Source organism: Hippoglossus hippoglossus, chromosome 4, assembly GCF_009819705.1.
Source record: "Hippoglossus hippoglossus isolate fHipHip1 chromosome 4, fHipHip1.pri, whole genome shotgun sequence".
Lineage (NCBI taxonomy): Eukaryota > Metazoa > Chordata > Actinopteri > Pleuronectiformes > Pleuronectidae > Hippoglossus > Hippoglossus hippoglossus.
In genome coordinates, this window is record NC_047154.1 from 18,928,124 (window position 1) to 18,943,459 (window position 15,336).

Sequence of the window (15,336 nt, forward strand, 5' to 3'; positions counted from 1 at the left end):
AGCACTGTAGCCAGGCTGACTGAGAGTCACACCTCCACCGAACCCAGTATTCCTCGATCCCTAAATAGCAATATCTTTATGAATTTCTTTAATGATAAAATTCTAACCATTAGAAATCAAATCAACCATCTCCTGCCCTCAATTGGCACTAATACCCCATCAAGAATAGAAAACTCAGAAACGGCTGAGAATCTTACCAATTATTTAGACAGCTTCTCTCTGATCAGCCTCGATCAGCTGACCAAAATAATCTCATCTTCTAAACCAACAACTTGTATCTCAGACCCCATTCCTACAAAATTACTTAAAGAAATTCTGCCCCTAATTGACAGTTCATTACTGAACACAATACATCTGTCATTATCATCAGGATATGTACCACAGTCTTTTAAAATAGCTGTAATCAAACCCCTCCTCAAAAAACCCACCTTAGACCCAGAGGTTTTAGCCAATTATCGTCCGATATCTAATCTCCCCTTCCTGTCTAAAATCCTAGAAAAAGTTGTAGCCAATCAGCTGTGTGAGTTTCTCCAGGAAAATAATATATATGAAGACTTTCAGTCAGGGTTTAGAGCCAATCACAGCACAGAGACAGCCTTGGCAAAAGTCACTAATGATCTTCTAATAGCTTCAGATCAGGGGTTTGTGTCTGTCCTCGTTCTGTTAGATCTTAGTGCAGCATTTGACACAATTGACCATAATATTTTATTACAGAGACTAGAACAGTTAATTAGCATTAAAGGAACCGCCCTAAAATGGTTTAAATCCTATTTTTCAGACCGCTCCCAATTCGTGCAAATTAATGATGAGTCATCTGTGCGCACCAAAGTTAACCATGGTGTTCCACAAGGCTCTGTGCTCGGCCCAATTTTATTCTCATTATATATGCTTCCACTTGGAAACATTATCAGGACACACTCTGTAAATTTCCACTGCTATGCGGATGACACCCAGTTATACTTGTCAATAAAACCTGAACAAAGTAATCAAATAACTAAACTCCAAGCATGTCTCAAGGACATAAAAACCTGGATGACCCGCAATTTTCTCTTATTAAACTCAGATAAAACAGAGGTTCTAATACTTGGCCCTAAACACCTTAGAGATACATTATCTAACGATATAGCTGCGCTAGACGACATTGCCCTTGCTTCCAATGAAACAGTCAGGAACTTGGGAGTGATCTTCGATCCTGATTTATCCTTTAATTCTCACTTAAAACTAATTTCTAGGACAGCCTTTTTTCACTTGCGTAATATCTCCAAAATCAGACATGTCCTTTCTCAAAAGGATGCAGAAAAACTAATCCACGCCTTTGTTACATCCAGACTGGATTATTGTAATTCCTTATTATCAGGCTCCAGCAGTAAGTCGTTAAAGACTCTGCAGCTTGTCCAAAATGCCGCAGCACGTGTCCTGACAAGAACCAAGAAAAGAGAGCACATTTCTCCAGTATTAGCTTCGCTACACTGGCTTCCGGTTAAATCTAGAATAGAATTTAAAATTCTCCTCCTCACCTTCAAGGCCCTTAACAATATGGCACCATTATATCTTAAAGAGCTGTTAGTACCTTATCAACCCACTAGAGCACTGCGCTCCCAGAATTCAGGCTTACTTGTCGTCCCTAAAGTCTCTAAAAGTAGAGTAGGAGCCAGAGCTTTCAGCTATCAAGCTCCTCTCCTGTGGAATCATCTCCCACTTTCAGTTCGGGAGGCAGACACCATCTGTACGTTTAAGAGTAGGCTTAAAACCTTCCTTTTTGATAAAGCTTATAGTTAGAGCTGGTCCAGGCTTGTCCTAGACCTGCTCTTAGTTAGGCTGCTATAGGTTTAGAAGGTCGGGGGACACATGACACACGGAGCTTCTCTTTCCAGCTTCTCCTTCCTCTTCTCAATCTTTATCACATCAAAGTAATTCATATCCCATCAATACATGTTACTGACTTGACTTCTTCCCCGGAGTCCCTTTGCCTTATCGTCCGCAGATCCAGGGCCGCGGCTGTGGCCACATCATGGATTAGGATCTGTGGATCACGTATCAGAGGTCGTAATGGTGGATCCAGTATGGCGGATTCTGCATCGTGCTGGCTGATCGTGATAACAAAGGCAGATCCTTTATCGTGTTGGCATCAGATACTGGTAGTGGACCACGACCGAGGTGGCAGCTGATGATGGATCCTAATGGCGGCAGTGGACAATAACTGTGGACTATAGTGGCATCCGATCTTGATGGTGGATCATGATCTTGCTGGCTGCTGACCATGGACTATGATTGCAGCAGGACTGCTCGATACATAGTATTTCTCCTCAGACACTTGACCATTAATGACATTAATCCACCAATTCACTGACCTTCAGTTATACTTCAAAATGTTTACCCTAATCAATGCTGCTAAAACCTTTATCTTGATGTTCTCCTTTACACTTGACATCCATTGCACTTCTGTCCGTCCTGGGAGAGGGATCCCTCACATGTGGCTCTCTCTGAGGTTTCTACGTTCTTTTTTCCCTGTTAAAAGGGTTTTTAAGTAGTTTTTCCTTACTCTTGTTGAGGGTTAAGGGCAGAGGATGTCACACCATGTTAAAGCCCTATGAGACAAATTGTGATTTGTGAATATGGGCTATACAAATAAAATTTGATTGATTGATTGATTTAAAAAAACGAAACAAAAAACGTCTGGTTCCCTGAGCTGAGAACTCAGAACATCCCGAGGTCAGTTTACATTGCACTTCCTGTTGTAACCATAGGGTGTGTCCGAAATCACCCACTGACCCACTGTTCCCTGCTTCACTATATATCGACTTCTATATAGAGGATTACTATAATGATCGGGAAGAGAAAAAAACGCTTTCAGAAAACATTAATTTACTCTGCACCGGTAATAACGTCTTTAACGCAGGATTATGACGTACAACAACATTTGGACACTACTACAAAATGGCGAATAGTGCACTATGTAGTGATTAGTGAGAGATTTCGGACAAAGCCATAAACTAAACAAAGATGAACAACATCGCAGCTCCCCAAAAACTGAAGCCTCTTGCTGCCCCCTAGTGGCTGGTTGCAGTCAAAATACAGTCAAATAGACAAACACCTGAGACTGACTTTTGATTGGTCAAGCACATGGGACCTCAACATGGCAGACCCCCCGCATCCAGTATATTTTGGCCTCATTTTGTACAGTGGGAGGAAGTGGAGACATGTCGTCCATTTTTAAATATCATCTATGGTTACAACCTTACCATCCATCAGACTGGATGAATGGTTATAGTTACCAGGACATCTTAATGGGCAATGTTTCCATGGTTACGCCACTTGTGTCCGTGGGAGTTCATAAAGATCAGCCACCTCCGACTACCCGGCCCCGTCCCCTTCAAACGGGGGACACTGGTGACAGATTGAGCTCCACTAAGTCATTATGATAATACTCCCTCCGTGATGTGATTTACTAGGCAGACATGTAATAAAGGCTTAAGGCAATAATGGAGCCTGTCATATCAACCAGCTTGTCAACATAATTGCCACTTCCATTTGCAATTAGATCCCACTGCATTCCCTGATTTCCATTTCCATGTGAGCCGCTCGGCTGTGTGAGAGCCATCCAGCAGGTTGGAGGTTTTAATGTGGTCCTGAAGGACATTTGGGTGGAGACGGTCTCTCACCGGCTTTCACCACCTTTTGAACTTGTGGTTTCTGTCGCCTCAAGGACACAGACTTTTCAGCTTCTTGGTTACTCGTCTCTGAAGCGATGAAAGTTCCCCGGCTCCTTTTCCTCTACTTCACTCCAGTCGGGTCAGCGTAAACTTTTGTCCTTTGGAGTCCTTTCCCTCGTGTTTCTCCTCGGTTTTACCCCTGGCTAGGTTCAACTGAATAAAGAAATCAAACTCTGGAGTTGTTAAAGTAATTGCCAAGCTGGCACATCCCCAGTTCCTCTGCAAAGACACAGCAGGCACTTCAGAATGTTAATGGCCACCCTGATCCAGCGAGGGCAATGCAGCCTTGGCATATGCACAGCTCGTAGTGTTGAGAGTGTGCGTGCGTGTGTGTGCGCGTGTGGGTGAGCTCATGCCCACATTAACAATTTGTCCATAAGACACCGATTTCTTGTTCTTTCTGTGACCTTCTCTCGCTCCACTTCTATCCTCTTCTCATTGGGATTCCAGATTTAGACGGTCTTAACACCGAGGAGTCAAAGTGAATCCCGTTAGTGCATCAGGACACAGAGGAAGGAAACGCTTAGTGATCACATCGTGTCGATCCGGTGTGTACTTTTGTGTCAATGTCAAACATATGATGTAACTTTCTGATGTTTGATGACAGAAAATGCATATATATACTATATATATATATTCAAACCATTTACATTAGTATAAAAAAACATTTTTCAGGGTATCAGTGCCTCCTGTACAATTATAGACACGAGCTTAAGTTTAAATCGAAAAATAAAGATTCTTGTGACCATGTGATGGCCGTGTAGCAATTTGTGAATTGTCATCCGTCATTCGTTGGCGATCTTTGGGAAAGCAGCGCTCACATGTTGCTATGAAACGCCCCAGACCCAAAGCAGCCCACAGGTCTGGTTGAATCAGTAGAACATCAATGTGGAAAACACAAGCTGAGGATGTGTTGGTATGTAAATGAGGACAGAACAGTGTTTCTGAAGATGGAGCAGGTGGTCCTCCTATTTAAATCCACTGCTTCTGCTGCAGTGACCTCTGCCCACCCGTATGTTGTTGTGGTACAGAATGTAGAAAGTGAAGAAAATATCTATTACATTCTGCATTATGTAAAACAAGTCTTTGTGCACGTTCCTCTTCCTGGTGTGGAAAAATAACATGGACTTATAAAGCACCTTTCAATATAACCAAGGCCTCTTTACAGAATAAGGAAAATAAAACAAAATAAAATAAAACAAAGAACAGAAAATAATAAGAGCGATCCTCACTGAAGACGATGGATCTATTGGATCAAATGTTTTTGTGAACAGACAAGTTTCAGTTTTTGTAATAGTCCAAAGATGAGGCATTGTGGATCTCTGCAGGGAGACTTCCAGAGTTGTACATCTCATCCAGATTCCTGGGAAACCGAGTGAAGTAATTTAATGAATTCTACTTCTGAAAAATATAATGAAATTGTGGAATTAATTTCGGGGGGAGTTTCCGCTGGTCTGGCTGCCGGTTCCTGCTAATTACGTTCTAAAAATAACTAGCACGATGAACCCAGCAAGCCAGTGCAAAGACATACCTCCCCGCTGCGTGCTTAATGTGCGACGCCAGAATTCCTGCCAACGAGACGCCGCAGAGAGGAATAAACAGCACCGCTGCTGTTTGCACTGCCAATTATTGAATATACACTAAACTCTCTTTGTCTGAGGAGGCGGCGACAGAGGATCTTGTCTTCAACATGCGATTACATGCCACAGACCCGGGGTCACCCTGGTGGCCTTAATTAAATTTCACCATTAGGAAGTGAATAAATAGAGGAAAATAACAATTTCCCCTGAGGCCTTGCACGAAAAGCTTTTCAACGCTGTAAATGTCACGCTGAAACTGGTGATATTCTCTTTTGAGATGCAGAATATGGGTTTCCCACAGGCACAGAGATGGCTCTGACAAACCATTAGGTTGGGTTATTACTTTAGTTTTAAAATGGTAATTCATAAAGACGGCTTTGTTTAGACTGCAGGGTCTGAATCTATATTCCTGACATGCAGCCTGAGACTCAAGTCAAACTTCAGTAGCACAAACGAGAGACAGGAGACTTCATCTGATACGATATTTTCAAAGATGCCAGAAAAGTTTCAGGGGTTTTGTTGTTTGGACCAAAAAACATTGAATCAGTTTATAAAAATTATTTACATTTCATTACAAACTTCTACACGACTGATTCCTCTCGGCTGGATTTTAGGATTTGGGGTGGAGATTTAATTTGTGCTATTTAACTTGAAATCTGCACACTGTCAGGGCTGGTAAAAATATTAAACCTCTCCGTCACCAGCCTCCATGACGTCAGTGCACAGGGTTTTTGTCCTGATTAAATGAAATAGAAATAACATGTTAGGTGTTTTTTTTTACCTTTGGACCGAGCTGATGATATTTTACTATATCATACACTGACAGTTCTCGTTTTAATATCTTCTGCTTTTATTAAGGCTTTGACAATAAGATTAGACAAGAAAAGTAGTTTTATTGTATGATTTGATTCATGGGATTATTAAATCAATCACAATCATCCTGAATGATGACTTATTAAAATCACTGGATTAACCAAACCAGAGGTGTCTGTGTGAGTCTTTTTTCCATAACTGAGAATTTGAGTTTCCACAAAACTAAAAGTGTCTTGATTGGTATCTGGATATAAACTTACATTAACAGTTATTCTTTTAATGTATCTCTCTAACGTATAATCATCAGATGTTAGTGGTTCTTCAGGAAAGTTTCTTTATCTTTCCATCAGAGGGTTTCGACTCAAGCGACTTTCAATCCCTGTGCTAACACACAAAACACAGAAGCGCTGGCAACTAGCAACCCACTTTAATCCCTATGAAATACGATTTCTTGATGGATGTCATTCGGATACAGGAACACGTCTGCGTTCCAACATTTCAGTTGTTGTGACAGGGAAGAAAAGGAAAAGAAAGTTACAATATATTCAAGACATTTACAAATTTGATTCACAATACACGAGGCCTGCGGTATGTACAAGGTGACAGTGTTGGGAAGTGTAGTCCGTCAGTAGTTTTAATATCTCTGTAGCACCTCTGCAGCACAAATCGGCCACATCCGGAAAAAAAGCAAAGAACATGTAGTCGTCAGTACAAACTGAGTAATATGCCTGAAAAATTCTGTCAAAAATAAACATATTTTTGGTTCGGCCAAGTTTGTGAAGTTCAGAAAATGAAGATAGAAAGAATACAGTTATAGAAAAACGACAACATTAACAATATAGATTAATACATAGAATTTAAACCAAGAATGGTACAAAATATCTCCAGATTGGAGGGTTCCTACGTAAGTTCCTCTTTCCAAATATCATACCTTCAAGCTCATAGAGATAATGTGACAGATAAAAAAAGAAATCACTCAGTGTCGCAGAGAAACTGTCGCCAGGAGCAAATATGACGAAGCAACGGATATTCATGTGCCATGTTCTCCATCAACTGTGTGACTTGTTACAACTTAATTTATTTTCCACATGTAGGAACCCTGAGACAGTTTTGGGTGAGAAGCTGAGGAGCCGTTTGAATGACGTCAAATACATAAAAGGTCTCATCCGTTACCTACGGTGACACAGCTTCACAAAAATGTAATGCATCCTGCAGACAAACCTAGCTGTGTTTGCATTCAGCATGTTTTCTATTACAAATAATTCTTTCAATATTTGACTAAGACATTTAAATACTGAGTTCACCCCTACAATACCTTTTTTACACCCTTTCCCTCCTGCAATCCAGAAATAAAACCTCACAGTAAATATCCTTTTGTTCCACCATGTTGGGCGTCACAGGAGGCCTGGATTGATAGATAGATAATTTGCTGCTGGTTATTTGATTTAAAGTAGAAAAAGAAAGAGATCAGGATAATTATCTTCCTGTCGAAAAAGAAAACGGGAGTGTGCTGTTACTAGATTAATGCAATGAGGTATGGAGTTGATACCACCCAGAGACGTATTCATATTAAGATGGAGGAGAAAAGCACAGCAGCTGACCAAAAAAACCAAAAAGAACATAAAGACCTTTGCAAAAATAAACCGACAAAATAATAATAATAATAATAACATTGTTAAAAATAAAAAAGCCATTACCTCTTTAGCGGCTGCTGCTTCAGAGCAGGCTAAAGCACCACTGCAAATACATTAACTCAAAAATGGAAAAGCAACATGCATTAAGAGTGCTCATGTGTCCGTGTCTCTTCCTGCTCCTGCCCTGAGCTCAGAGCTGCTTCAGGAAATGTTTTTTTGTCCATTAATACAGCACTCACCACAATCCAGCTCCATTAGCTTACTTCCTATTGGCTCAGCCTCCATTGACCAAGTCATAATATTGTGGAGTTCTATTTATTTATTTATATTTTTTTTAATACAGGGGTCCGGGCCCATCATCCTGAGGGAAATGTGAATGGAGCAGAGTCTCCATGTAGGAAACGTAGCTGCTGCTCGGCGTGTAGCTGTCGGACATGTGCTGGGGCGGCGGGGGAGGGGACGGGGCGGACAGGAGGGGGTCAGAGTTTAAAGTCGACCGAAAGGGGGTCATCTGAGGAGTCAGCGTGGGGTCCGAGGCCAGGGATGACTCCGTTAGAGCTTCCCTGAGGATGGCGCTCGTGTCCATTGGGGTCTCTGCGTCCACATGAATACCGTTGGTTGGGGCGGGGGACCCCAGTGGGTACATGTGGGGCGGGGACAGAGGTTGTGAGGTCGTCGGCGAACTAATACTGTTGCGTGTTGCTGCTGGTGCGTCTACCAGGGCTGCCAGTAGGGGGCAAGAGGGCGGATTGATTATATTCGTGGGGGTCTCAGTAGGTTGGGCTGGGCCAGGGGGCAGACGGCGGCGTTTGGCTGCTTTGGCTTCATCTGCTGGGGGGGCCTCGTCCTGGGGAGCATTAATCGCCTGTAAACAGACAAGTACATACTTAGAGAGGACACATCACATCCTATTTAGTGCTCTGCAATAACAGTCCTCCATGTTAGAGTGTCTGAATCGTGAGCATGTACATTTATCCACTTTATCGAGCACTTAAAACCTCCACAATGGAAATGGCAGGTAAACTGTTCCACATTCCCACAAGGCAATAAGATGCTTTCGTAAATGTGACGCTGGCCATTGCGCATTTCTACAGCTTTCAGTGATGACGCACAATCACGATCAGATGAGTGCTACAGGTTTCAGTAGCTAAAACCAAGCGTTTGAGACAGATGCTGAATAGAGGAGCAACTGTTTCTAGCGATAATTCCAACTAAAATGATGAATTATAAATATGTCTCATTTGCTGTCCATTGGAGAAGATGCATATCTGTTCACCTTCCCCTGTCCTCACTCAGAACATGTTAGTGATCATATTACTCTTTTTTTCAAATGAGGGAGAATCAGCTACTCTATAATCAGGTTCTAACCAGTTACAGTTTAAACAAGCTGCATCACTGTGGCACTTTTCTTATTCACTCTGTTTGAATAATATACAGTAATGAATATATTAAAACACATCCATGTTGAACTGCATGTGTTACTGTGCAGATCAGAGCTCATGATCAGTCCTGTCCGATCATCCGCTGACGTTAGATTTATCCATGAAATCTGTTATTAAGTGTATTCAAAACTAACAGGAGGTTTAAAAGTGAACCCAGGCTTCATCTCTATAAATATTCAAGGACTGTGGCTATTCTGTGGGCTGCAAAGCGTCAGTTGTTTGCTTGAATAAAAACTTGAGCTACTCAAGAGTCCGTTTATTGAACGATACAAGCTGTTGGCGGCCTCTTCTTATTATTATTTGCAGAAGCAGAAATTTCAGCAGATTACTCACAAGTCGGGCTCGGACCCTTTTGGGCAGCTCCAGGTCCAGCTGGTGGATCTCTGAGTGTTTGAGCATCAGCTGAGTCTGGTCCTGAAACTCGACCTGCACAGATGCAATAAAAATCAGGTTTTTAAAACGTACAATATGTAACTTCATGCGCCAGCGATCTCACATTCAAAACAATATCAAAAGACCTAGTTTGGTGACGTGAAGCAGCGTGGGATCATGGGAGTCGTTGTCAACACCATTGCAGATGAAAATCTACCGGACGTGACTCAGGCGCTAATCATGTTCACCGATGATGTAACAGATTCAAGTTTTAATGCCATAATGCAGCAAACAGAAATGAATAATCATGATCCATTATAAGTGACCGATACAAACGGTGGAAGGAAAAGAAGCCAACTACAGTAAATACGTCCTCTGCCACGGAAGTTACAGCAGAAACGCACAGAGACACGAGCGAAGCAGAATGAAACACAACAAAATGAAACGTCCTGTTACCTCGATTGAAATTGGGAAACAGAGGACACATCAGTGAGTTATGAAGAGAAGAGTGTCAGGGTGGATTAATGAGTGAGAAATACAAACATGTACCCAGAAAGTCACAGGCTGGATCTCAGCCATGTGAAATGGTTCATCAACAACCGAGTGTTCAGTCAAAATGTCCTTGACCGTGGCACTGAACCCCAAAGCTGCTCAGTGGCTGAATAAGACCATCAGCTCAGTATTTTTAATGTAAATGTAGATCTTTTAAAGTCTTGAGCAAAAAAAAAAAAAAGGGGCAAGGTCAGGGCTGCGGCTGTGACACAGCGACCAGCTGGAGGATTGTTTTTTTAACTCATGGTCACAGTGTTTCTCATCAAACAGGACTCTCAGAACTGCAGCGACCGAGCAACTTGGGGTCATTAACACAGAAAGATGCAACACTGACATACTGAGGAGACACAAGACTTGATATTTAAGAAAACAAGATTGAAACAGTAAAACGAGCCTGTAACCCCCCTTCAGAATATTTTGGCATTTAATTTATGTGTTTTAATACAGGCTGTTGTTCAGCAAGCGATCTCTCAAATAAAAATTATGAAATGACTCAGGTTAAAAGTTTTAAATGTTCTTACAAAACCAGCGTCATGGCAAAATCTAAGATTAACAACCTCCCTTAACTTTGTCTGCTAATCAAGTCCCAGTCTCCGAGTTCAGAAGTGACTTTCAACACGGCCTTCTCTGGCACAACTTCCAGAATCATCTTCTTCAATTCTGAAATGTCCACTATGCAAGCGCTCATCATATTTGCCCCATGAATCTCACAGCATGCTCCAGTGAAATCTCTACTTTACGTTTTGATGCCGCGCTGTATCCAAATGTTTGGCCATAATCTGTAGGGGCAGCCGAGCGTTTCACAAGCTGATAAATACAACCCAGGAACCAAAGCAGATGGTGGTAAAAACCATGAGACAGCGTTAGCTCACAGGTTCAATCAGTTACATTCGCACTGCAGAAGAGCATCAGATGAGACATTCAAATTATCCCATTACGCAGTTTTGTCTGCACCACACCTGAGTGAGGTGCAACTGTATTTGGAAAAGCATTTTACTGCAATTAGGAATTAACAGCTTGAATGTTTTCTATTTTTTAATTCTCACTTGAATCGACCCATCTTCTGCGTGATTCACAGATTTGAACTATAATTTATTTTCCAAGTGACTCAGCCAGTGATTTAAAACAGTTTCTCTAACCTCCAGTTGACAGAGTTTAAATCACTTTCTAGCAGGTTTGATTGTGAATGAGTGAGGCTCATTTCCAGAGGTTGTGTTTCTCCCTCACCTGGTAGAGCTTGTGGGTGTGCTGCTTGATGAAGTAAGCGTTGAGGACCTGACCCTCGGACGTGCAGACCACGATCAACTCCCCGACTTCGGGGAGACCGTTCCGCAGGCAGTCGTGACTCTGGAGGAGGAGCGAGGGAAGAAGAGAAAGAGGAGGAGAGAAATGGAGAAGGTGAAGGAGATGGAGGACGGAAAATTACATTTAAGAAATGTACTTATGTCATTTAACTTATGTCATTATGATTCATAAACAACATAATAAGTAATTAACCTGAGGCAGCAAGCAGAAAGATTCAGTAAATAGAGTTATGAACTTTGACGAATTACATTTTTAGCATGATTTTCATAATGTTTTCCCATTTTTCACTTTTACACAATTTAGACTGCTTTTAAGGGTTTTAGTTGGCAGCAGAAAATTAAGTTTAAGTTGCCTGATTGCTTATGTTTTGTTATTTTCAAACATTAGATTATTTGAAATCATCTTGCATATGTTTTAAGTGCAACCAATTACTTATAAACATAAATGTCATTAAGTTATGCTTGTGGCTACAAAGCACTTTATTTGAGGAAGTGTCTCGATCAATGGAATCAGTGTGGAACTGAACTGCAAGAGAACTCACCAATAAGTTTTCTGGGTGCAGGTTGTCACAGTATGAGCCGTCGTCAAAGTTGACCTCGTAGAACGTCTGCGTTGCCATGCCGATAATGGTACAATGGTAGTACCAGCCGTCAGCGTTGCGGCCAATCACTCTCTGGCCCAGGTTTGGACAGGGCGGGGCTTTGGGTGCTGACCGCGACTGGAAGGAGAGAAACCAAGACAGAGGTTGAGGTTTTTAACTGGAAAATCAAACCTTAACTATAGAGCTATTACCTTAACTATTTTATCATCACCGACCACTTCCCTTGATGTGCACTTACCTTTGTGGGGACCTTCGTATGCCTGTGGCAGGTGACAGACACCACGTAGGGCCAGTCCGCAGGCTTCATGACTACTCCGGCGATTTGGGCGCAGGTGACGTGGAAGGACGTGGCGCAGTTCTCATTCGAGCACTGGATGCAGGCGCCACGGTTCGGACTGGAGTTCTTGCCGTGGCAGAACACGCACTTCTGCAATGAGATAAAAAAATAATGTTGGTTGGTGATTCATGTTGGAGACGAATCCCCCCCTTGACCTCATTAGCTGTATTTTTTATTTCTTAAATTATATTTTCATGGATGTTCAGAGATCACAAAGAATTATTTTCTGTCCTTCAGCTCAAATCTCGCACAGCTAAAGGTTACTTATGATGCCAGGCAAACCTGAAACTTTCTTTTTTTCTATTCAATGAAAATTGCGCTGTAAAAGATTCAAAGTTTAATATATACTCAAATGTAACTCTAAAATGTGTGAAAGGAACAAAGCTGGGTAAAAATAAAGCTTTCATGCTTACAGATGCTTCTCTAACACGCACTTCTTTTTATAGTATGGAAAAACACATGACATTCGGAAATGATGACGCATTCACCTGCATTCACTTCCTGGGTCATATCAGTCATGATAAAGGCAAAGCTTTGTAATAATTCCACATTGTTGGTCTATAAACATGAATCCCTCCATTTAATTTTCACCACTGTTGTTTGAGTTTGTTCCAAGTACTGTCTGTAATTAAGCTACCGACTGCAGAGTCGACAATCTGCTTCCCGTCTCCACTGGCACGCACAGGACCAGTGTACACAAATGTTGCTGCAGTTTCTGGTGTGTTAGAATGGAGGGTTTAGAATAGCATTTTAAAATAGAAATGTATAGTATGGATGTGGTGTGGATCATTGAACCTGCTGCCACAGCTGGGATTCTCTTCCTATGGCCAAAACATGACACCAAGTGGATGAAAGACCAAACACAACAATTTAGCTACAAAAAATATTACACTCTTTGTTTCAGGTCTTTCACACCTTAAAATCCCAGGTACTGAAACAAGGCCTATGGAGAATTTATCAACAACTTCTCTCAGATCTTTGATTCTGTTTTTTTTTTTTTTTTTTTTTTTTTTTTTTAAATCACTAGAAATGGAATGAATTATTTTCAGGCTTTGCCCACAACATGTTTGTGCAGTTCTCAGCGTCAGTGCTGTGGTGAGTTTCTCTTCCCAACTTAAACACAGCAACTTTGTATTTGTGAACAGCAGCCTGAACCGTCACTGGGGCATTGGAAAACTGTTTTTCAACCTTTTTTTCATGCCTCACTCGCTCAACCCCCCCCAGCATAATCGTAGGGACATTGCCGTTTTCCCTTGGAGCACTTTCCCTTTCAAATCCTCCTATTCCGTCCCCACATCCTGACTGTGAAATCACCACCAGCCAACCACATCTGTGAACCAGGTCTGCTTTTCTGCTGAGCTGACTCCACATGTAACACAGTGCACAACTTACAACCCAGCCACCTTCCTTTCATTCACTTCAAACCCCTTCAATCCTCCATGTCTTCAGTGGTCTTTACACCTTCCCACCCCCATCTCTCATTTGTTCCCCGTATCAGTTAAGACAGAGAGAACAAGGGGGAGATGGATGAATAGCCGAGACGCAACCAGGGAAGAGAGGAACGGCGTGTAAGAGAATTTGACCTGTCAAACTGAGTTATAGTCTCAATACACCAGGGCAACCTCAGGTGTGTTTTAGAAAAAATCATCTTCCCTCAAAATCCTAATATAAGTATTTATTTTTGAGAAATCTCTGGCAGATAAATAGTTTTCATTTGAAAAGAAGAGGGGGAAAAAAGTGAAATCATTGACATTCCACTCATTACACAATGCTTCAATCTAACAAACAGACTCAACCCTCTTTCCCAACAGCTTTGACAGCTGCCTCATCTTGTGTGAACGGTATCTTTCTGTGTATTGTAATCATCTATCACAGTGTCTACGTCTTCCCCCTCTCTCCTTCTCTCTCACACCCTTCCCTCTCCATCCACCTCCTTTTGACAAATCACACGGCCAGCAGCTGTAGTGCAGCGCTTGGCCGATCAATACAAAAAATAAAAATTCTTTATTAAAGTGCCAATACTTCATTTCGGTACCAGTGCAGGAAAAATATACAACTGCTCTCAGCAGAGCTTTACTGAGTGATATTTAACCGGCTGCTGCGGCTTAAAGTTTTCGCCGGCTGCAGTAGTTTTCCACTGGTGAAATCAACGACATGAGACCTCAACGTCATGGGATGAAATTCCGTATACAAACTGTCTGTCCATTTTGTTTATCCCTCATTCCACTTCGCAGTACAGCTAATCTCCAATTCAAAATCCATGGGTTCTGCTGGTTTTTAAGACCATAATAAATGATATTTAAGATTTAACGACAGATATGAATGAATATTGGAGGTCCAGTGTTCCTACCACTTGCCAAAATTGAAGTTTATCAGTTTCATGTTGGTCGGGTTTGTAGTTTTATACAGCATGTATGCATCGTTGAGAAATAATTTTAACACAAGGAGACATTACAAACTACGTATGCAATTCAGATTATTGAATCTTAGACTTTTTAAAGACCTTTTTTAATGCATTTTGAGCATCTATTTGTAGAATATGAGAATCTATGACTTTGGCCCTGATAACCATCACTGAGACCCAGGGATGGAGAAACGATGTTAGACTGCTGAATATAGTGCAATCATAACCGGTTCTGAGGGTGCGTGTTCACTTTTTAACAGCCCAGCCATCCAAATCATTAGACTGCAGAATTTCTTCTCATGGCATTTTAAGGAGAGATGGAAGAAACCTGCTTTGACAGCACTTGGGTGCAAATGTCACCCAGCTTGTCTTTGATAGATTTTCAGAGAGAAGGGGAGGGAGGTTTGTAGATTTGTGATAATGCACCAGCAAGCACTGCTACTGTCTGTGAAGTGGAATGGGAGGGGGGGAGCAGCGACTGGGAAGGAGGGATGGCGGAAGGAAAGGAAGGGGTGGGGGACTACTTGTGTTCAAAGACGCGGCAGCAATGGGAAAATTGCCTCCTGCCCACGGGATCGATGCA

At 41.8% G+C, this 15,336-nt stretch overlaps 1 protein-coding gene across 3 annotated transcripts in view; it reads right to left on the bottom strand.

The window, feature by feature from the left end:
- Positions 1-6,517: 6,517 nt before the first annotated feature.
- Positions 6,518-15,336, bottom strand: part of kdm4b (lysine (K)-specific demethylase 4B) — a 43,188-nt gene continuing 34,369 nt past the window's right edge. For 2 of the 3 annotated variants that reach the window (XM_034583072.1, XM_034583071.1), the window contains exons 18-22: positions 12,251-12,439; positions 11,953-12,129; positions 11,334-11,453; positions 9,516-9,608; positions 6,518-8,605 (exon numbers count right to left, since the gene is read on the bottom strand). In XM_034583072.1, the coding sequence (XP_034438963.1) occupies positions 8,075-8,605; positions 9,516-9,608; positions 11,334-11,453; positions 11,953-12,129; positions 12,251-12,439 (1,110 nt within the window). In that variant the 3' untranslated portion in view covers positions 6,518-8,074. The remainder of the gene's footprint in view (positions 8,606-9,515; positions 9,609-11,333; positions 11,454-11,952; positions 12,130-12,250; positions 12,440-15,336) is intronic. The other variant, XM_034583074.1, reaches the window with a different exon arrangement.